At 33.7% G+C, this 23,523-nt stretch overlaps 1 protein-coding gene and 1 pseudogene across 1 annotated transcript; both read left to right on the top strand.

Moving 5' to 3' along the window:
• The first annotated feature begins 516 nt into the window (after window positions 1–516).
• LOC100812571 (putative G-type lectin S-receptor-like serine/threonine-protein kinase At1g61610) lies at window positions 517–6,292 on the top strand (annotated as a pseudogene).
• A 6,083-nt stretch (window positions 6,293–12,375) lies between these two features.
• On the top strand, window positions 12,376–23,310 carry LOC102665682 (nucleolar protein 58). The gene is made up of 5 exons (XM_014765662.3): window positions 12,376–12,474; window positions 12,552–12,636; window positions 16,574–16,705; window positions 17,486–17,621; window positions 23,127–23,310. Exons 1-4 carry the CDS (start codon window positions 12,437–12,439, stop codon window positions 17,582–17,584), a joined length of 354 nt encoding a protein of 117 aa, XP_014621148.1. The 5' UTR covers window positions 12,376–12,436; the 3' UTR covers window positions 17,585–17,621; window positions 23,127–23,310.
• Window positions 23,311–23,523: the final 213 nt, after the last annotated feature.

The raw sequence follows: 23,523 nt of genomic DNA, 5'->3' as shown, positions 1-23,523 counted from the left end.
GGGATTATTTGTTTAATTTACATTATTTATTATGAAACAATGTTAATCTCTTAGTCATTATGCTTTTAGTTCAACAAAAGAATAAAAAATACAGATTTTACAAAAAAAAATCTAAAATTAAATGTATTTGTTTTTTTAAAAAAGGACTAAAATTATAATTTATAATAAATAAGAGAACTAAATATTTTTATTTTAAAATAAAAGATTAAAATTGTAAAATTTAAAAATTAAAAAATTAAAATTATAAATTTTAAGAAATAAAATGACAAAAAATACATTTAAGTCTAATTAATAATCAAATTATCTCCTCTGCAGTTGACTTGCGAATCATATAAAGTGATAGTAGTTGACTGCATCAATCCTGTATAGTCAAACACGAAAAGGTTGCTCCAGTATAAAATAATAGGAAAAAAAGTTTTTTTTTTTTATCGACAAAAACTAAGGGGCGCCGGAAAACTATACACAATATCTGACCAAAAAAAAAAAAAAACTCTGGTAAAGTCACTAGTTCCCGCCATGAACACTCTAAGGGCTTCATGCTCCTCCTCCTCACCACAACAAGTGCACAAGCCCCAATTTACATGTTTGATTCTTGCCAGAACTCAATTCCTATTAGCCCCTCACCTTGAAACCCAATCTGTCATCATCATCAACCAACCCTTCATCTTCATTTTCCATATTCAGTGTCAAACTCCAGCCATATCATCAATCATCTCCGGACACGACATTAATTCTTAAATGGCTAAAGTATGAATTCAAAGACTTGGTATTGAGATAAGCTCCGATATAGAGTTTGAGAGTGTAATAATCAATGGGAACTCAATGAATACTTTTTTTTTTTTTGGCTAAATTAGATATGGAATCAGACATGCCATTCTTTTCGGCGAATTGATGGGAGTCAGAGGCAACGGGTTCAAACTAAATTTTCACGTACCAACAATAAACATCATTCTTAAAAAATGTAGAAAAGTATTAGCCATCAAAAGGAATCGTAAAAACAAATCACAACACTGAAGTTTTCAAACGAGCTTTTGAGAACCATGACAGAGACTTCAATTGATGAAAAGGAATGAAGCGAAAGCTCTATTGAAATGGTTAATGAACTCCATTGTAGAATTGAACATTGGACAAATTTATCAAGAACTCTCTTGGAGAATTGAATATTTTATGAATAAAAAACAAGGGAATTGAATCCCTTTGACCATTCTTAAATCCATGTTTTATGATATCTTGATTCTGATTTCACTATATCTATTCAAATTTGCGGAGGCCAGAGATGGCAGCAATGGAGCCTCGATGGCCAGTTGGATTCCACAATGAAGAGAGAAAGGAGTAATGATTTCCAGCAAACGACGGCATTCTTAGGGAGAAAGTTGGTACCTGGAACATAGTGGACACATGAGGCTGTTAAACAGTCTCCGACGGGTGAAGAAACCTTGGAACACCTACACAAACATCTTGACAATCAAGTCAACAAGCGTGGGGTTTAGCTTAGATATGTACCTGCATGGATGAAATTAATGTCTTGTAATCTTATATAATGGTAAATTTTCGGAAAAATACCTTTTGAACAGATAGCTTGGTGGGTTATTAGACATGTTACACAATCACGATATCATATAAAAGGATTGTATCCTCACTTTCTGTAATGAATTAACAAAGAATACACTCATTCTTTGTGACTCTTGGAGATTGACTCTAATTTCTTATAGTTTGTATATTTCAGTTAGAGGGTCTAATCAGTATTGAATAATAATTGCATAATACATTGACCCAAAATATGTGCTACTTTTTAAGGATAGTACATTGTCTTGTCTTTTGGACTGTTAAAGACAACGGAGGTACTAGTAAGTCAAGAAAGTTGATCCTTTCCTTCAGTGCGCCGGGGTTAGTAGGTATACTATGTTTCATTGTTTACTGCTTCTAGTACAAGAAAAGAGTTAGAAAAGGTAAGTTCCTGCCATAACACTTGCTAATATTTTTATGAGATTATTTTTGCATACTCAAATATGGTCATTTAATTTAGTTCAAATACGAACTCAAAACATGTCTTTGTAGATGGAATGATATCTGATAGGTACTGCTCATACTGATCAAACATTGAATGGAGACCTTGCTACAATCCCATTAATCACAATTCTACATACTACTAGTAACTTTTTCAGAAGCATCTAAAATTGAGGAAGGTGGATTTGTCTCCGTTTACAAGGTATTTTAATAATTTAAGTTTTTGGATATAGGTGAGTTATAATTAAACTTAATTAGTTGCATATTTGGTTCGACAATTTATTTATTTTATTCAATTTCGTCCCACTGTTAATAATGGTTTGATTTAGTCTCTAAATTTTAACAATGATTCAATTTGATACTTTAATTTGCAAAAATAATACAATTTGGTTCTTTTTGTCCAAATTGACTTGACACCGTTAGAGTTCACCATTGAACCAAAATGACCAGGTTGTGCTGATTTTGAAAAATTAAAAGAATAAATTTAATCATATTTAAAATTAAGGGACTAAATTAAATTATTTAGTAGTAATCAGCCGAAGTAAAATAAAATAAATAGATTGTGAGATCAAATAAGTAATTAATTTTAACATTACCATTTTTCAATGTGCTTTTATTTATTGATTATTCAGGGAATTCTACCAGATGGAAGAACAATTGCAGTCAAAAGGCTCTCAAAAGCTTCTGGACATGGCTTAGAGGAGTTCAAGAATGAAGTAATGTTTATAGCTAAATTGCAACATCGCAGTCTTGTAAGACTTTAGGCGTGTTGCTTGGAGGAAAATGAGATGATACTTTTATATGAGTACATGCCTAATGGAAGCTTGGACACTAACTTGTTTGGTATATATATGTTTTCAGATGGTTTCATTGAATAGCATTTTTCATGAGCTTTAGTAGTTTTTACTACAATTTTTTCATCATATTATGAGCTCCAAATAAATTTTGGTCTATCGAAATCAATCAAGCGGAGTTGATATGTATTAGATTAAAAGTAGAAGTGGAACTTAATACAATAGGCATATTACGTTACTTGTTAGCTAACAAATTAAACAAGTTGTGCCGTGTGATCTTGGTATCTATTTTTTTTTTAGGAAATGGATCTGCAACCCATGATCATAATACTATTTTTTTTAGGAAATGGATCTGCAACCCATGATCATAATACTAGAGAGTAGAGAGTGTTATGGCACATTTCTTTTCTGTTCATAATGTGAAACAGAACTCAAGTTATCTTATGTAATCAATATTAATACAAATCTCTAAGAGAAAAACACGCCATCTAGAAAAGTGTCTGAAAAAAATGTTTTTTTGCTTCCATGTAAAGGCTAATTGAAACGCACCGTTTAAATAAAGAGGAAAGAGAAAAGAAAAATAATAACAATATAATAATAATGTAACAATACAAACCACCCCCCTCACCTTAAAAATCCCGAGAGCTTCTCTCCTCATTTTCCAAAAAACGTTCTTTTCTTCTTACAGTAGCCCACACCCCTCTCAACCTCATCTCTTCCTTCCCCAAAAATTTAATCTTTCGATCTCTCACTCATATCCTTCCATGATTCCGAAATTTGCAAAATTTTTTCATCTTTGGATTTTTCCAAGCACGAGGAGGTGACGGGAAAAAGGGGAAAAACACTACGCGTTTTCTAGATTTTTCTGTTTGATCTCTTTAAGGTAAATGTTTATGACCCATTATGTTAGATGAGTATGTTATAGCACTGATTAGTCATGGGCTGTGAGAAAAAGAGTTAGAAACCAAGTATTAGAGATTATTGTGATTTTCTCAAAACCCTAGGTTTGCTAAAATTAGGGATTTTGTCTAATCCCTTGTTCTATTATGTGAATGCTTAGGTTCTGTGGAAAATATAGTGCTTGACCTTCCTAACAACGGTAAAAGTCAGTGATGCGTTATTTAGGTGAGTAGCTAATATACTTAGCGATTTCCTTAAAGTTCTTTTATGGAGGAACAAGTACACTTCTGAACATATATATTTTTGGTGAGCTTTGATATATATTTTGAGATCTTGATAATATATAAGGATGAATGTTGAACCGTTTGTTTAATTTTATTTATGTTGAGTTCATGAAGGATATGTCATTTGCTACAACGAAGAGATAATGTAGCCTATGAGTTGATTTCTCATAGTATAATGATTATATTTTCGTTTGCTACAACGAAGAGATAATGTAGCTTATGAGTTGATTTTTTTATAATAAATGATATATGCCGTTTGCTACAACGAAGAGATAATGTAGCTTATGAGTTAAATTCTCATAGTATATTTATATGTTCCGTTTGCTGTAACGAAGAGATAATGCAGCCTACGAGCTAAATGTCATAGTTATATAATTACCGTTCACCACAACGAAGAGATAATGTGGTCTATGTGCACATGGTAGAATAAGTACTTGATTTTAAAGTAATTATTCTGGGATACCAAGTTATGAGAAGTTCTGAAATGTATATTCTTTGCGTACATGGATTTCTAAAAGCAAGTGTATCTTTCGTTCATTATTTATTTAAGTGTCATTTTAGTATCTTTTGAAATGGAAGGATTTATGTTAAATGGTGCTCTCTTTCATGTCTGCTTAGTATATTATGCTCTCACTAAGTCCTTGTGACTTACCCCTTTATGTTACTTCTTTTCTCAAATACCCAGTAGTGGAGTAACCGATTTCCTGGGATTTGCTGACACACCTAGGAACATGATCATCTTTTTGGTAGGTCTTCATTGTGTCTGATGGATATTTTGATTGTAACTCCAGTATAATGCAGCTATAGGGGCCCGGGTAGTAGGAGATTTAGAGAGAATTCTTGTATTTTGAAATGTAAATGATTCTCTCTTATAGATATGATGATGATGAACGTATGATGTTTTGAGACACTTGGTGATTAGTAATTATAATTCACTTTGTTATTAAATGGATGAGATGAGATATCAGCATATGGATTTGTCTAGATATATATGTTGTGTTCTTTTACAGGTTATGTTGTATAGGATAGGCTGGCCAGATTAAGAAAGTCATAGTCTGTGCGCCGGTCATGTCCCAAGAGTGGGCCATGACACTAATCCTTACTATTTGGTATTTGCTCGTTTCCTTAAATAGTTTTCCTCTCATACTATTTTTGTAGTTGATATATATATCTTATCTGACCTTATGTTGTTTGCCAGATGATGAACAGATAAAGTAACTTGATTGGAAAATAAGCATTATTTATGGAATAGCAGGAGGCCTATTATACCTTCATGAGGACTCTTGGCTCAGAGTAAATCATAGAGATCTCAAAGCTAGCAATGTTCTATTAGACCATGAGATGAGTCCCAAAATATCAGATTTTGGATTAGCGAGGGCATTTGAAAATGGAAAAAGACCAGGCAAATACAAAACAATTAATGGGCACTTTGTGAGTTTTATTGATATCTAACATTTCTTTAGTTAATACGATTTTTTTAATGTAGTTTTAAGTACTTAATTGTCTGAAAAATTAAATTCCTGTTTTTCATTATTTAATGTAAAGGAACTAACAAAATTCGATTGATTTCATTTAGTGGATACATGGCTCCAGAATATGCTATGCAAGGATTATTTTTAGTGAAATCTGTGTTTTCAGCTTTGGAGTTCTTGTTTTGGAAATCATTAGTGGGAGAAAGAATAGTGGATTCCATCTATTAGAACATGGTCAAACTCTTCTTTTATATGATAGTTTTCACTCATACTTGATCAAGAAGTTATTCAATAATACTAATTGAGCTTAGAGAAAGAATAGTGGATTCAATCTATTAGAACATGGTCAAACTCTTCTTTTTATGAGTTTTCACTCATACTTGATCAAGAAGTTATTCAATCATACTTAGCATCATTCACATATCACAATTACTTGCAGGCTTGGAACATGTGGTGTGCAGGAAAATGTTTTGAGTTGATGGATCCACTGGAAAAATCCTTCATGGCCAATGAAGTTGTGAAGTCCTTACACATTGGTTTGTTGTGTGTTCAGCAAGATGCGATAGTTAGACCGACTATCTCCACCGTTGTTCTAATGCTAGGAAGTGACACAATCTCCCTTCCAAAACCCAACCATCCTGCATTTTCTGTTGGAACAATGAACTCAAATAATGAAGAATTTAGTTTTAGAAGTTCGAAGAATATTTCCATTAACAATGTAACAATATCTACCATTTTGCCAAGGGAATAGGGATTATTTTTAGTTCTTGAGGAGAATGTATTCATTAAATTAAAATCCTAACACTTGTCTGGTATGGTAAAAAAATTTCCTTCTTATGTTAATGTTTTAAAGATGAGTAGAAAAACTGAAATTAAGAATATTATCTGACACCAAGAAAGTCTACCTCAATTGTTGAGCAATTTGCATGAGTTATGATAAACCTTTGGTATCTAATTTCAATTTCTAGGGATAAAAAAAAAATATTATCCGTCAAAGGAGAGCAGGCAATGCGGGACAAAGAATATTGCATTCCACTCTTTATCCAATATCTATATCAAAGGAGAGCAGGTAATGCTGTAAAAATGTTGGAATTCCTCCACTTCGAAATGCTAAACACAGTAAAAAATCATAGAACTAGCCACCTGTCTCCGATTTATTTTTTTGAAATTGAGAGAAGTTTCCCCGAGCCTCCTCATGTACCGGATCTTGTTAACATAGAGAAGAGAAGAAACATAATGGAGAAGAAGAAAGAGGCTAAGGTTCCATAACATTTGCAAGCCTTCAATCTGTACAATATAAAACACGAGTATACTAATGACAACGGAAAAATAGATGTATACTAGATTCACCTTCTGCTGCATCAGAGAACAATGCAACTCAAAAGACTTTTTTTTTCTTTCGAAAGTTAGCTCAACAGACGTTGATTCTGCAATGCTTGAACAATGATATATATATATATATATATATACATATATATATATATATATATATATATATATATATATATATATATATATATATATATATATATTGGTGTTTCTTCTCAATTGGGAATTTAAAATGTTAATATTTTACTTGTGTGTTGCAGCGAGAGAGTGTTTAGTCTTCGGATTGTTTTTTAAACGGTTAGTTTTCAGACTGAAGGAGAGTATTTTGATACAGGGAGGGATTAAACTTTTAATTTATTAATTATTTTATTTTATTGGTTGGAAGATAGATTTTAGAAGAGCGAGTCTGTCTTGTTTTCGTCTGGTAACTCTGTTTGCATATTGTTGACTAATCTTGAATATATATGCGTTTGAAGTAACATTAGTTTGGATTTTTTTTGTGTGTTTTTTAAGAAGCCAAACTGATTAACTGATGGGTTTTTTTTAGCAGGGAAAGAGTAAATTTGATAAAGAATAATCAATAATGTTACAGGATGTACCATATTGATGACAATACTAGCTTAGAACAAAGATTCCGAGCTCCACATCAAAGACAATAACACTTTTCATCCGCCTCACTTCCACAAATACCATCCAGGTATATCCTCAGCTCCTGGTTGGGCACCATCTTATTCCTCTAACAGATGAAGTAATACTCAAAACACAGTTCCCTCTAGATCCATATAATTACAAGATCATTATACAACTAGACAGGATTATATATAATCAACATCAGTCTGCTAAAAACACCCAGATCTATCACATCTAACATCACTCGAGCACAAAAGTTGTTGGACTTTTTTATTATTTTGGATTTTTTTCCGAAACAAAATACCAAAATAGGTTATCAAACAAATTATTTTCCTATCATGATTATTTTTGTCACATAGGATGCAAGAGACATCATCTTATGTGGCCAAATTATCTTTTTTACATTGATTATTTCACCATTGATGAAGAAAGAATACTTTTTTAAACAACGGATGTAAAAAAAAAAAAAAATACTATTTTACTTTTGTTGTAAAAATAACCAATGTAAAAAACCACTGTATTACACACCTTATGACACTTCCGACATCTTATATGGCCACAAAAACCCATTTTGGTAACTAGTATTTTTCACCACCCATTTTGGTATTTTGTTTGAGAAAAAACCAAAAAACAATAAAAAAGTCAATTGTTGACACAACTGGTTAGATACTTAGGTCTCTTAACCAAGACGTGGGGTGCAATCTTTGACTTGGGGATAGAGACAATTGAAGTTATCATTTTATTCTAAAAAAAGAGCAAAGGGAGATTAAAACCTTCTGGTTATACCACAAAAATAAAAGTCATCGCAGCACATGTATAAGTGCCATTTTTTACCTCCCTGAGCTAGAAGCATCACAGGCCCCTTAACCATAGAATCAATTTTCCTTCTCAAGGGCCATACACTCCAACGGATTATTTATTCAAGAGTAGAAAGAATGAACAAAACCTTTTTTTTGAAACCTCAGCCACCTCCATCATAACAACTGAATGCATTCAATTATATCTAAACAATACGCTTCATGCTCACAAAACACCACCCTATTCCTTTCCAGCCACAACAACCACAAAATAGCATAACCCATCACATCCCAACACTCTTTTTTTCACACCAATGTTGGTCAATAATCCTTGGAAGTGTTTAAGATGAATGACAATGTTGTTGTGAATAACAGACCACACACCCACCGCAAGCATCGATACCAGACATGTACAACCTTTGCACATTTTAAAAAAAAAACAGATGAGATATTGTTTCTACTTCTATCTTGCACACTTCACATTCCGGCTTTGCATTGCTCAGCACTCCCCTCCCGTGTAACTTTTTTTTGGTACTCTATATATTCTGCAAGGCTTTCCAAAGGAATAAACTTGCTCCAATGTCGCTTCGAGTCCACACCACCATCTTCAGCTATAACTTGTCCTTCAAAGTTAAATATGCAGAAGACACCAAATATACCCCATTAGCCTCCTGCTTCCAACACCAATGATCTTGAATATGTGGATGTCATTTCTGCTCTGCCACTATGTTTTGCAAAGATTGAAAACATCCTTCCCACGAGAAAAAGTCTCTCTTCCGATCCCACAACCAAACCCAACTTCCATCAACCCACACCCCTAACTCTCCAACCCAAGACTTTAAATTGTAGTCATGGTTGCGGAGACATAAAGATTTTCACGATTACATTGCGAATACCTAATGTGGATTGTTGTGTGAGTGTCTCACAATTTACCTCTCACATTTAGATAGTTAATTTTGTAGTTAATTAAAATTGTGGACAGAAACCCTTTTATTAATTACTTGCTTTATACAAATGTTTTCCTCTGAATGAGTAATTTCTGAATGAAACAAGTTTCCCGTGAATTCGATACTCAGTACTTACCATTTTATATTACTTGAGTGACTCAGTACACTTCCTGATTAGTATCGCGATTGAGCCAGCGAACATAGCTCCATCTACAATTCCAAATTTACTCTCATCAAACATAAATTCTATAGGCTTGTAAATATCAAAACTCAACTTTATTAGCCCACGCATCGGATCATTTGTGTCCACATCAACCTGCGTTGGCACATGTACCATCACTTTGTTTGGAGTAATTTGTGCATCCTGCATGGTTAATGAATGTGGGTCGGTAGTTCATGTCTAATCTATGAATGTGTTAATTCATGTACGACAAAATAAACGTGTTACCTCATGTGATACAACTTTCACAAGCTGTGTGGGCCATGCAATGAATTTGTCAATGGCATGCTTGACATATTGTATTTCTGACGTGGGGTACGACTTCAACGCCAGCATGGATTACTTTTTCAGCATCGACCTTTACCACATCATCTGCATAAGCCACACTGTGTATGGTGGAACCCCCATGCAATACTTTTCCCAATGCACCAACTGTGTACCATCATGACGTTGCACATACAATCCTATACTTGGTATGACATTAGCAACATCTTCCCCTAAAGAGTGCACACCAGTTTCAGCATTACTTCCCTTTGGGCTGACATGAGCACCTAATTGTTGTATGTCAGCCTTAATTGGGGGTGAGCACAGGGATTCTTTTTATGACAACTCTATTTTAATGGCCTGTTTCAACGCCATAGTCATTTTTTCCAAGCTCTTCTTGCTTTCTTCTTCTATTTGACTCCTAATTTCTTTCATAAGCTAACTCCTCATTTCTTCCCTAAGCCTTACAATAACTTCATCTAATTGTTGTTGGTTGATGGATGTGGAGGAGTTATTGGATGCACGTGATGCCCTTCCATAGTACTGATTAATTGTCACACCTGCCCCTGCTGCACCAACACGACCCCCATGGTCAGGTCGCCCATTGGCAGTGTTGAGTATGTCATCACGACCATGGGGTACATAGCTACCATGCGTAGTTTGATCTTCTAAGGAATCCTACATCATAGAAAAACAACAATGTGTGGTGATTGTCATTATAAAATTAAGAAAACATTCAAATTCAACAATATTAGTTAACTCATTATTTTATCGGATATTTCTTGTGCCGAATCAGATGTCATATTGTCGTAACGCTTGGTGCGGGCCACCTTCCACTTAACATGTCTTTTAATTGGAGATGAGGGGTCCTCAATATTTGCTGTATTTTTAGTCAATAGTGCGTCTTCTTGAAGTCTTTTTCTTTTCTCGTCTAATAACTTCTTCTCAAGCAAATCATATCCCCCAAGTGAAAGTAGGTGAGGGCAGTCGTTGGTTTTTGAATTGCTTGTGCCCGTTTCCTAATATCTTGTAATGTCGCATATATAATTTCCATCAATTTTATTGAAATGAGACCGATGAAATTGGACAAGCAATATTCATTTGAAGTTAGATGCCATGCTCAACTAACCTCCCAGTTAGGTGTCTGGCGGGTTGCTGCAAGTTCTTTCCAAGTTTCGAGATCAAGACCATATTTTGTGACAACATCCTGCGTTTGTTGGTTGTCAATGTTAGCAAACACAAGTTTAAAAGTAGTTGTACTGTGTACAAATTGAAGAAAGTATATGAAACAAAATCACTAACCGAACTGAAGCTAGAGAGATACAGTGGCCTAGCACCAACGTACATCAACATGCGAAAGAAATTGAGATGCAAAAGCAGATACTTTCCTTCAAGATTGAGGTGCAGCAGCAAGGACCAATACCCTACAATCGTAACTTCAGCTGAAAGTGGTGTGAGGGGCTCTTTTCCTGGAAACCAATTGAAGGTACGTGGTTCGAAAATAGTGACCTAGGGTACGTGAAAGGGAATCATGAACAAACTGGAAATGGGTTCGATTGAGCATAGTGGGTGCCTTCGATCTCCAACAAAGTGGTTTATTAGCTGCAAGTAATCGAAAAATCGATTGAGCACAATCAAAGGTTCCAAATGGCATCTTTCGTGAAAGGGGTTCGATTTCAGCACGACACAGGGCCAGTAAAAAATTCTTGTTATATAACAATTTATTAACGACGGTGTTTTAATAACACCGTCTTTGTATGTCGTTGATTCAAAGACGGGTTTTACCAATTTTGAAACACCGTCCTAAATAAGTTGCAATCAACATTGTACTAAGACAATGTTCAAATCCACCATTGTTGTATGTTGCATTAAAGATGGGTTTTTGAACACCATCTTTATTGAGTTGGCATTTATTTATGTTAATGCCACCGTGTGCCTTACTAAGACGGTTGTCTAGCAACCGTCGTTGAAAGTGCATCATGGAATCTCCTTTTTTAGTAGTGAACCCTAACTCATTCAATACAAGCTTTGCCACTCATCTTCATTCGATTTGGTTTCTATTTTTCTACAACCACACACGCCCTTTAGAATCTATTGCAAACTATTTTTACACTTGTTTAAATTCTAACAACCACCTGAATCCAACCGACAATGCCTTTCCTTATTTGGATAGCTCGGGTATATGGGTCGAGCCTACCCCTAGCTACCACCCAACAAATGATCAAAAAGAAATAAATATTACTCTTATTGTCTCTTTTTATGAGACTCAATTAACTAAGTCATCAAGATTAAGAAAATTACTTAATCTAGTTACTAGCATTAAACATGACCTAAATTAACATGTTTTTCAAAATCAAACAAAACATTAATAAGACATACTTTTAGTCCTTTAAAAAAACAAAAAGAACAAAATGAATGGCCTATTTTTTAGATAAATATATAAACTAAAGTAAAAGCTTATGAATGTTTTTTTGTATTGTTTATATTTATTATTCTTGAATTTTGGGTGGCATTTAATATTTTGTTTCATCTTAAATGTATTATTGAATGCAAATAATAAAAGTGGTGAATTTTTCTAGAAAGATGGGCTAGAAAATTCCAATAAATTTATTAGTAGATGAGAAATAAATTTTTAAAAACAAATATTTACTATTTTTTGTGTAACAATTAATGTTGCCTTTAAAAAATTGTATATTATTATCTCATAACCTATATCCAAACTAAAAACATTCTTTTTTCCTCTACCCAAATTTTGATTCTTAGTCGCCTCTCTGTTCTGCTTTCGGTTGACAATGGCAGCTTATGACGAAGAAAATGAAAGTAGATTTAGGTACTTCTTTACATCCTTCTTTTTCTTTTGTTTGTCTTTGTTCTTTCTTGTTTTAGCTTAATTGAAACATCTTTCAGAATTACGTATTTTCGTCGGCGGCGTCTTCGTAATCAATTATTGCTCTTGACTCCGCCACGAACACCTGAAATCATTCCGCACAAGGTGATTCTTTCCTTCTTTAGTAAATATTCTTTAATTTAATTTTTATTTCATGTAAATGTTGAAAATTAGGTTATTTATAACATATATATAAAAATTTTAAATATGCCTTGATATGTGAATAAGTGAACTTTTGATATAGATTTGCTTGCATTAAGATATACTTTTTTTTTATCTTTGCTTGGATTTATTCTTACACTTTGTGTAAGGTATCCTTTGTTAGAATTTGGGGGTAGGGCATAATTCAACTTCCTAAAATTGGACTCTAAGATGAGAATTGTTAAAACTTTATAAGTACCCATCAACTCACACCTATCACAATAAAGGTGCATGAGGCTACAAATTAAGGTATGCCAAGGGTGTCGACATTAAGGCTACTTTCAAACAACTCCATTATAGTTAGGGCTATTTGTGTGGAATGTGCCAATGCAAGTGGCCGGAACGAATCCATAGGAAAGCCTGGACATTCCCCTCCTCCGTGTGTGTGTGCATGTGTGCTCATGCATGTGTGAAAAGAAAAGAAAAAAAAATATTAATAGGGGGAATGAAAAAGAAAAATAGCTAGGATGTTGAACTAATGTTTGCTTATTTTCCTTTTGTTGGCTACCCTACTCTTGGCTCCCCATACTTTAATTTTAGGTTGTGTTTGTTTCCTATGACAGAAATAAAAGGCCTTAGATGAAAATGATAGGAACAGGTTTGGTGCAGATGATTTCAGAAAGAAATAAGAAACTAACTTGTGGGTCCAACCATTTAATTTCCCATTTTATCCCTACTAAATAACTATATAATATTATTTCTACTCTATTTCTTACTTGTGTCTCTTAAAACAAACAACTAAACATATTAATTATTTTATTTCTATTCTATTTTTCCTCTTTCAAATTATCTCTCTTCTATTTCTATTTATTTTATTTTTCTATTCTAAACCAAACCCACCCTTAATATCCTACCCGACTAATTCCCTTGCTCATTTAACCACCGCTATCTCCATTTCGACAAAAGAGCCACATTAACTCTAGACACTAATTCAACTTGAAACAAATGACTTTCACACTTCCTGAAACCAATCTATGAAATAAGGGTGTACATGTGTCGGATTCATAATAATAGAAAAAAGCCAAACCAAATTTTATCGTCAGACTGAAATAAACCAATCTGAAAAGAAAAAAAACTAGTTGAACAAACACAGGTCATTGTGTTAAGCCTCAACTCTAATTCTTCTATAGCCACCCCAATCGACTTGGTCACCAATAGCATGCATTCAATGCACTTATCAAACAGAGAATTCCAACGAGCTGAGCCTTGTTGGAATGTAGAACAATCACTGAAGTTACTAGAACTGCAGCTGCCAAATTTAGGTGGTATAGTGGAGTCAGTAGTTATCTCATCACATATACTGTATATCGTCTATGATCCTGCACTTGTCTTTATTTATTCTTTCTTTTATTACGGTCTTATATTAGGGTTAGACTATTCCTTGTACTCTATTTATAAATAAATTTTGCTTTGAAAAATACATTTTGTTTTCAGTCTCTCTAAATGTTTCAATGTTCGGTATTAGTCTATTTTAACTTAATTGTCTGTTTTTGTCCCTCTAAATTTGAAATGTATCACTTTTTATCTCTCAAGCGCTATTTAAATCACTTTTCATTCCTCCATAAAATATTATCAAAATCATTTTGAGGAATAAAAGTGATACATTTCAAAATTAGAGGGAAAATAAAAGCAAACAAAAGAAATTTAAAGGAACTGAAATTGAATTAATTTTTTTAGAGAAATTAACAACATATTATTTCACCCTAAAAATGTTCTAGACATATAGTTGCTAGCTAGGTCTAGCTGCTGGCTAGAATAAGTGTTGGGCTAGGTTATGACATGGTGGCTACCCAGTGTTTATGAGTGGGGATGTTGTTGACCTGTGATGGAGAAAGGCAAGAGCAGCAAGCATGCGATGGAGGCAGCATTAGGTTTGGTGTAGATAAAATGGAACATTTTACTATTCCATCATAGAACGAAAAAAAAAATCATAAAGGATTCAGGTGATTGGTTCCAAATCATGGATTCTGGTACCCTAAGAAAAGGGAATTGTGTTTCATTATTTTGATATACTCTAGATTACTGGATTATGTTTATCCCTAATCAAAGATAATATCGGGAGATTTATAATAACCCATTCATCCTATTCAACCAATGAGTTTTACCCTTTTGACGGACTTGAATATGTGAACTAACATAATTGTTTTAGTTTAGTTTCCCACGCATATATGTTCCTCAGGTTTGCTAAAGAAATTTGACCGCAAAGTGTTAATCTGTTATTTGAAGAGTTGGAATACCTTTAGAGAAATTCTATGCTATCTCAGAAAACTTAAGAGTTTTAGTACTGTTTTTTTCCATTTTCTCTTTCTATCTCCTCTTTTCCTTGATGTGTTGAAACCCATTTAACTATTGGTTCCAAAAACAACTGTACCAAAATCTTTAAATTTATCCTGGTAAAATAGCAACTCTCACATCTGTATGTTCACTGTGACAGAAAGGAGATCCAAGACTACTTAACTAATAAGTTACTCGCCCTTTTTTCTATGTACTTTTTTCTTTTTCTTTTTTGGTATTTCAAACGACCCATGAATGCCTTCGATTCGGATTCTCTGCAGTAGGAGGAAACATGCATTCACGCAGTCGAACAATAAGAACCGTTTGATTAAGATCTGGCGGTTCATAAATCATTTCGATAAATTTAATTTAACTACACTTTTAAAATACCAACTGAAATCAGACAGTCCATATTTCCGACCGCATGACAGTACAGAATTCAAATCCGAACTCCTTATAGTTATTGACATGTTATAATTTGACATCACCAAATTTTCACATCTGATAATGTTAGCCTTGCACATATAAGCTTAGTTAGACATTAATGTTTGTTCAAAACTCTAAGTATGATTAGTAACTTCTTTAAAGATTAAATCGGGATATTTGGAAGAATTTCAAAGGGACTTGACTAGGAGTGGTCTAAATTACTCCGAGTAAAAGTATTCCTTAAAAGATAATTGGTGTAATTAATAAAATTATATCCTAAAATACATAATTAATTGCATTAACTATCTATGTGGCTGTGTTATTCCATTTTTGTTTGAAGTAAGTTAGACAACCCTAACATGACAAACTCATTTGTTTAGTTAGCACCTACAATGGAGTTTTTACATCTGTTGCATGGTCAAATAATTATAATATTAAAGTATAGAGTAACATGATTTTTTCTTTATTCGCAAATGTTGAAAATGAATAGCGGAGCACATAAGATTGGTAGTTTTAATTACCACGGTTCACATGGCTGCAATCTCAGCTATTGAAACTGCTTTGGTCAGGAACTGTCATTCCCTGTGGCTGGAATGCGACTCTTTGTTGGTTATTCATGCTGTAAATAACCCTTCTCTTGTTTCTTGGAAGCTAAGAACCAGATGGAACAAACTGTATTTTAAACTCTTCTCTCATTAGATTTAGAGCGAGCTACTCACATTTATAGGGAAGACAATCAATGTGCAGACCATATTGTCAATTTTTCTGTTCATAATTAATACACAATCTTTTTGGTGGAACTCTATTTCTCCTTTTTGTTCTCAGCCTTATTCCCGAAATGTAAAGTATTTTCCTTGACATGAGTATTGGTATAATTCCGCCATAATGTTTTGTTATTGGGATGTGCCTCCCTTTTTTTATATACTTGCCTTCCACTTTTCTTAAAAAAAATGTTCATAAAGTTCCAATCAGTGGATCAAATTAGCATATGTCACTAACACCAAACATGTATTATACCTTCCCAATTCACAAGTTGCATTATAATGCTTGTTTGTTTGTATATTTAATTTGGTGGTGGAAATTGGAATTAAATATTATTTTAATTTTTCCTAGCTTTCTCCTCGTTTTCTATTTTGAGTAGCCTAGAATGACTGATGATGATAGCGAAGAAGACATTGAGAGGGAAGAGAAGTTCTATTTAGAAGAAAAAGTTGACAGCAAGGAGAAAAAGGCTCATGCAGAAGAGTCTGTGAACATGTTTGAGAAAATAAAGGTAATTCATCACCCCAGCTTTAGATCCCTTTTAAAATAATTTACTATTGCAAAATGTGTACATTGAAATGAGGACCTTAATCTCTTTCGGAAAATCGACATATGATATCTTTATGATTTGTTACAAGTTTTTTTTTCGCAGAATTGCTTTGAAGTAACTTTTTTTTTGTACATGCTTTGAAGTACTTTTGAACTTGTTCATAAAATAAATAGTAAAGATTAATATATATTTTTCATTCTGTGGCTGATATATCTGGATAGTGATTGTGTTATAGAGATGATTAAATTTTGGTCTGGGTCTTGGTTATCATGTTGGATGAAGGATTTTGGGTTCTCTTTGTAGGGCTGGTATATATTGGAAATAAAATTCTTAAAATGTATGTAGCATTCTAAGGGTGATATATAATGATTCATATAATAGTTGGCTAATCAACTCCCATAGTAAGCATTGTTGATATATGACAGAGGATTGTTGGTATTTGGCCACTAATGGACATCTAGGACATTTTCTTGAGAGAAGGTTAGTGTTTTTTGAGTTGAATATAGTTGGCTTTTGTTATCAGGTCTGGAGAAAAAAATTCATATCTATCTGAAAGGTTGAGGTACCCCTTGTACCTATATTAGCATACAATCTTTGTTGGCTGACCAAAAAAAACTGGATCAAATCAAAATTCTTCATTTTTAAGTTTATTATGTTGTATATTTAATTTTATGCTGAAAATTGAAAATAAATATTATTTTAATTTTTCCTAACTTGCTCCTCGTTTTCAATATTGAGTAGCCTAAAATGACTGAGGATGATAGTGAAGAAGACAAGCAGACGGAAGAAAAGTTCACCTTGAAAAAAAAAGAAGTTGAAGGGAAGGAAAAAGAAGGCTAATGCATAAGAATCTGAGAACATGTTTGAGAAGATGCAGGTATTTTTTTCACCTGCATTGAACAAAGGATCTTCATCTCTTTTGGCAAATCGATATGTTATACACAAATTAGGTTTAGATTCCTGGAATTATTCTAATTCTATACCCTAGGTTTTCTTGGTGGTAAATGGATGCCTTGAACAGAGGATCTTCATCTTCATCATCGGACATAAATTTTAGTTGAAGTAATCAAAAGTTCAAAATGAGTCGGGGTTTTATATGCTTACAGTTGCCCTTATAATCCTCCTAATATAGTCAGTCTGTGATTGGTATCTGCAGTTTTAATTTTGCAATTAATTCTAGTTTATAAGATTTATAAGTCATAAATAACCTAAAAATATATAAGAAAATTAAGATTAAGAATTAAAAGGGGAAAGTCTTTGAATGACTAAAATGGAAAACAGTAGAGAAGCAAAGAGAGAGGAAGAAAAGAAGCGAGAAACTAGTGAGAATAAGGAAGTGAAGGAGAAATTCAAGAACAAGGAAAGGAGCTATGATCATCTAAGAGGAAGAAAGTAGGAGTTAATAAGTTAGGTTCCCAAGTTTCATACTCAACCTCATTGAAAAGAGGTGATAATTAACAACCTTAAAAACCCTTTTTTATTGTTTGATACCACCGTAATTAGGGCCTTGGACTCTCAAGTAGTACCCCAAGGTATCCTCACAAGCTTCGATCCTTTAAACCAGCTATGAGATTAATCTTTAGTTAGGAATTAGTCACAATTAAAGTTCCTCACCCCTCCCCAAGAGTATTTTCTGCAGGAATCAAACTTAGGTTCTTTCCCACAAACTCAGCGTGTGTTGCCAACTAAGGTACACTCATTGGGTCCTTAAAACCCCTTTGGTTAGGAATTAGGAGTGATTCATTGGTTTTTCTTTTGATTCCATTGGGCTATATATATTTGAAATTTTGCATGTTATTCCTTCACGGATTTTGTATTCTCTTGAGTTTTGAAGAATGCTATTTTGTATTAGTTCCCAAATAGAAAGGTACTCTTGAAACTAGTTTCTCTATCTGTGGTTTGACAGTCTAGTTATTCATACTTTGGTGGTGTAAGGAGCAGCTCGAAATAGTTCAACCAGATTGAACTATACATGCATAATAATTAATAACCATTCTCCATTGGATATACTGAACAAGTATGCAAGTCAATCAAATCAGTTGTATCTTGTCTTGCCAAATATATCAACTTTAATCCAGTGCAAGGAACATCCTGTTTGCTAATTTTTGTATCTCTTTTGAAAGTCTCCTTACATCACTCATAAATATTGTATCTTGTCTATATGTAGCTTTTTTGGCTTGAAATAGTTGTTCTTAGATCATGTTGCCATATGATAAATGGACCTATAATCCAGTGAGGTCGAGGGAGGAGCATCCACACAGGCAAGAGAGAAGACCTTGCGTACAAGTTGTTGTTAGGATGAGAACTGAGAAGATGATTCAAGAATAGTGGACACAGGAGGAGTTGACATTGGAGAATGAAATGTGGGATAAGAATTGATGGATGAAGAGAAATTAGGAGACAAGTTAGTTGGTGAGGATGAAATTTGAATTGGGGGAATCAGATTGCATATGATGTGTGATGGAAAGTGGTTGAGGAAAAGGTGAGGAATTGGATTGTGGAGTAGGAGGGATTTCGTGAGAAGTTGACTGAAAGAAAGAAGAGTAGGGAAAAATATTCTCAACATAATGAAGATAGTATGAGACAAAATTTTTTGAACTTTGAGGATCATAACAGTAGAATGCGCTTTGAGTGGAACTCTAGCCTAAGAACAAGTTTGTACTCAGGAAGAAGTTTATTATTTGTGAAAGGAGTAAGCCAAGGAAAGACACAAACAACCAAAGACCCACAGTTTAAGATAATTAGGTGGACGTTTGAAGAGAAATTTCATAGGAGATATCGTACATAGTTCAGGAGTAGGCATTCAATTAACAAGATTTGCTATCATTTCAAGTGCATAAGACCAATGGAAGGGGAGAGAAGCATGGTTAAGAAGGCATTGAGCAGTTTCAATTAGATGTCTATGTTTATGTTCTGTGAGTCCATTATGTTCAGGTATATTTGGGAGGGGGGGTGGGCAGTTGAGTTGAGTAATGCCTTAAATTTTAAGAAAATTATGTGACTTGAGATATTCACCACCACTACTAGTATAAGTTTTGATTTTGGAATTTAACTGATTTTCCACCAATGATTTTGAGTCATCTGATTTTAATTTAATAGGGCAAAGCCAAACATGTTTTTGAGAAATGGTTAATCAAAATGGCATCAAATGGTATTAATTTGTTTAAGGAATTGAGGCATGGCCTCATATATCAGAAGACAATTTCTAGCAAAGTACTAGATAGAGTAGACTAATGGAATGGTAATTTATAAGTTTTATTGGACAAACAATCAGAACAAACTGAAGACAACAACTGAACTTGAATTTGACAACTTTGTAATGCATGCTAAAGAATTAGAGATGTTGGGTGACCAACGGGACAGAGTCACAGGGTAGAAGAAGAGGAACGAACATGATGAGCTTGAACAGAAGGTCCAAATGTCAATTTGTAGTCATGATTTAAATAAGGTTAGTGTGACATAATTGTGAGACAGAGATAAGATTTTGAGTTACAGATGTTACATATATGGCATTGATGAGTTGGAAAGGAGTGAAAGATGTAAGTATAGTGGTGGAGCCAGAGTGTTGAAAAGAGAGATGGATAAATTTCCAAGATCACAAATCAAGCAACCAAGTGGGATCAGAACTTTTATCATGTTGTGACATATTTGCTTAGTAGAGATGATGATCAGAGGGATCCATGCAGCTTGTAACATGTTTTGGCAGTGTGGTCACAACGACCACAATACTGGCATGCAGGGACTGAGTGAGAGACATTACCCCATTGAGTGTTGTTGTTTGGAGGGTCAGCAGAAGTAGAGGAATTGTGACTTGGCCATGAGTTGAGGATGTGTGAGAACTATTAGTGTAGTTTGTAGTACTGGAGTCTAGGAATAGACTATTGCTGACATTCCTCATGTTGGAGAAAAATCTCTATCAAAAAGTTTGTTGAAAAGTTCAGCAAACAAGGGAGAATCACATTCTCGAATGGAGGCAGAGAATTCATGAAATGCAGGGCCAAGTCCCTTCAACCCAATGATGAGTAAATCAAGATCATCAACAAGATGACCAATAAGTGAGAGTTCATCAGCCAAGAGGAAAATGGATAGCAGATGTTCAGTGACACTTAAGGTGCCTTTTGTTATTGAATCAAGACTCTCCTTGAGGGACATGATGGGAGTATGTGACCTACTAGCATAGTACTTTTTAAGTCGGTCCCATGCAGAAGCAGAAGTAGCAGACATCATAGGCTTTGGATAGAAAGTAGCCAAGAAGGTCCTTGGCTTCAAGATCTGAATGTGCTAGATGTGGTGATTATCAGAATTAAGTTTGGTGGGAAGGGATGACACTGTAGTTAGCTCAATGAGTGGATTGGTGGAAGGAGTCGCAGCAGCCATAGGAAGAAAAAGAAGGAACAATTCAAGCATTGAAGCTACAAGCTATATGATATTATTATGTAGAGAAATTAATGAAGATAACTGTTGTAAATATGTAATTAATTTAGGACAGAATGGTTTCCTATGATTAACACTGATTAAGAACAGAGATATCATACCAGAAAATTAGGAGATTTTATTTCCCTATTTTCAGTTATTCTTGATTATCAATGGCCTATATAAGCTTAGTAGCAGACTCATGATTGTATTTCAATGTCAAGCAATAATATTCAGATTATTTCCTTTAATGTTTCCTTTTCAACTATAACATATGTTCTATATATGTCAAAGTCATGGTACAAGTACAACAATCAAGAGAGAGAATACAAGGGAACAGAATATGATAAGACTGTTATCCACTTAGTTGTTTCAAGTGATTGAGAAGTTGACTCATGAACACAATTCATGCCATCAGAGGAGAGAATTTTTTTATGTGAACCCCACCACCAAAAGATTCTCCCCTTATAATCATTGCTTTGTCGAAGTGTACTATTTATTTCCTATATCACTCTCCCCTAATTCTCTTTTCCTTAGTTCAGTCCATCCAAACAAAGTGTAAGTGCTTAGCAGTGAGTTCTAGTAGCCTGACTGATAATTGAAAATTTCTAGACAATCTTATACTATCTATTATGTCCCTGCCAAATTTGATATGGTAGCAAGCCAAATTTGATATATTTCAAGATTATTTGTTTTCTACAGGTTCAAGTCCTAAGTTAAACTTATGCAAAGTATGATAGAAAAGTTACTCTCTTTGATATTAGAGAGACTTGGATTACCAATTTTATTTATTTTTTTGTTGAAAATGGTTTTTAGAATTTGTGCTAGCTAGAACATCATTACTAGATGTTATTACCCTAGTGTAGAGCTGGACCTCTACTAGGTTTGCTATGTGGGGTGTTATTACCCTTTTGATCCAAGATGATGAGGGTAGTCTTCAGGTCTTTATTAAGATCTAATTCCGGTTCTAAGGCGAAGAGTGATGTCTGTGATGATTGGGAAATGAAGAGCCAAGAAGTATGGTCTTGGTCTTGGTCTTGGTCTTGGTGGATTGTGAAGGGATCCTTTCAATGAGGCATTTCTGGTAGTTAATGGATTGTTAACATATGTATTAGATCTGAGATGGATCTATATGCAGATAAATAACTTGGATGAAGAAGAGCAATTGACATTATAATAGAATAGCATTTCTTTGAAGAAGTGGATACAAAATTTAGCCTTTTAAAACAACTTCTCAATGGACAGTTTAAATTATACAAGGGCAGAATTAATTTTGAAGCAAAATTTGAATGACACTGAACATGAATGATTAACACCACAATTTCATTCATGTTATAGAAGAACAATATAGGTCATGAATTAAAGTAACAATTAGAAATTTCAGTCGCAAATTTTGGAGTAGAAAAATTAGGGAAGGTTTAGGTCTCCTACCTAATATAGTGACTGTAGGATTGAAAGAGTCATAGTTGTTCCTCTCAAGTGCAAGGATTCAAGTTAAGTGTTTGTTGGGATAACAACCATAGCTATGAACCATTGTCTAGTCCTTAGTCCTTGGTGTTCAATTGGGTGAATAAACCTCTAACACTTCACCTGTTGTGTTTTTTTTTTTATTACCATGATATTGGTGTAAAGTATCATATTGTACTACAAGTTATCAAAATATATATAGTTACGTGCCAAATCATACAAGAGTGAAAAGGCAAAAAATCGTGAGACTTCATTAATCTTTTAGTCCCTAAAAATATTATGATTTTATTGTTTTTGTTCTTTTTATGTTTATTGTAAACATTAATGATTAAGGTAATGAAATGAATCGTTGTGTGCATAATCTATTTATGCACTTAGATATCCATTGTGGGTATTTCTATGGCTTGTTGTAGTTGAAAGTGCTCACAAATTTTTTATTCTATCATTATTATTATCATCTGAAATTTTTAATTTTTATTACCATCTTATTTGACACTTTCAGGTAAAGACGTACATTTGGATGAACATCGCAAGGGTGGACTTGTTTAGTATTGCCGTGTGGTCAACCTAGACAATGCTATGCTAGACCAATAATAGTTGTGTTACTGTATTAAAACTTTTATGATGTAATAACAAATTATGGTTTGACATTCTGATTAATCAACGACTGAAATATTCTTCTGGTATCCCATTTAATTTTTTTTGTTTTAGTTAAGTACCCTAAATTTACAAAGTTTTATTTTGATCCTTCAAGTATTTTTTTTTTATTAAATTGGTCTTTCTATCAAATTTTTTAATATTAATAGTGTTAATTTTGCCTAGCATGGCAAATGCCATATTATGACATTTGCATATATCTCATAGTGTAACAAACTGACGGAAAGACTTAAGGTGCAGAA

This window comes from Glycine max, chromosome 13 (genome assembly GCF_000004515.6).
Source record: "Glycine max cultivar Williams 82 chromosome 13, Glycine_max_v4.0, whole genome shotgun sequence".
In the NCBI taxonomy this organism is placed as follows: domain Eukaryota; kingdom Viridiplantae; phylum Streptophyta; class Magnoliopsida; order Fabales; family Fabaceae; genus Glycine; species Glycine max.
This window is presented reverse-complemented; position numbering and strand designations above follow the sequence as displayed.

Excerpts from the sequence above, each read along its gene's own strand:
- LOC102665682 (XM_014765662.3), top strand. The coding sequence starts at position 12,437 with ATGGCAGCTTATGACGAAGAAAATGAAAGTAGATTTAG. Across the intron at positions 12,637-16,573 it reads CTGAAATCATTCCGCACAAG|CCTAGAATGACTGATGATGA; the intron begins GTGATTCTTTCC and ends TATTTTGAGTAG. Across the intron at positions 16,706-17,485 it reads ACATGTTTGAGAAAATAAAG|CCTAAAATGACTGAGGATGA; the intron begins GTAATTCATCAC and ends AATATTGAGTAG.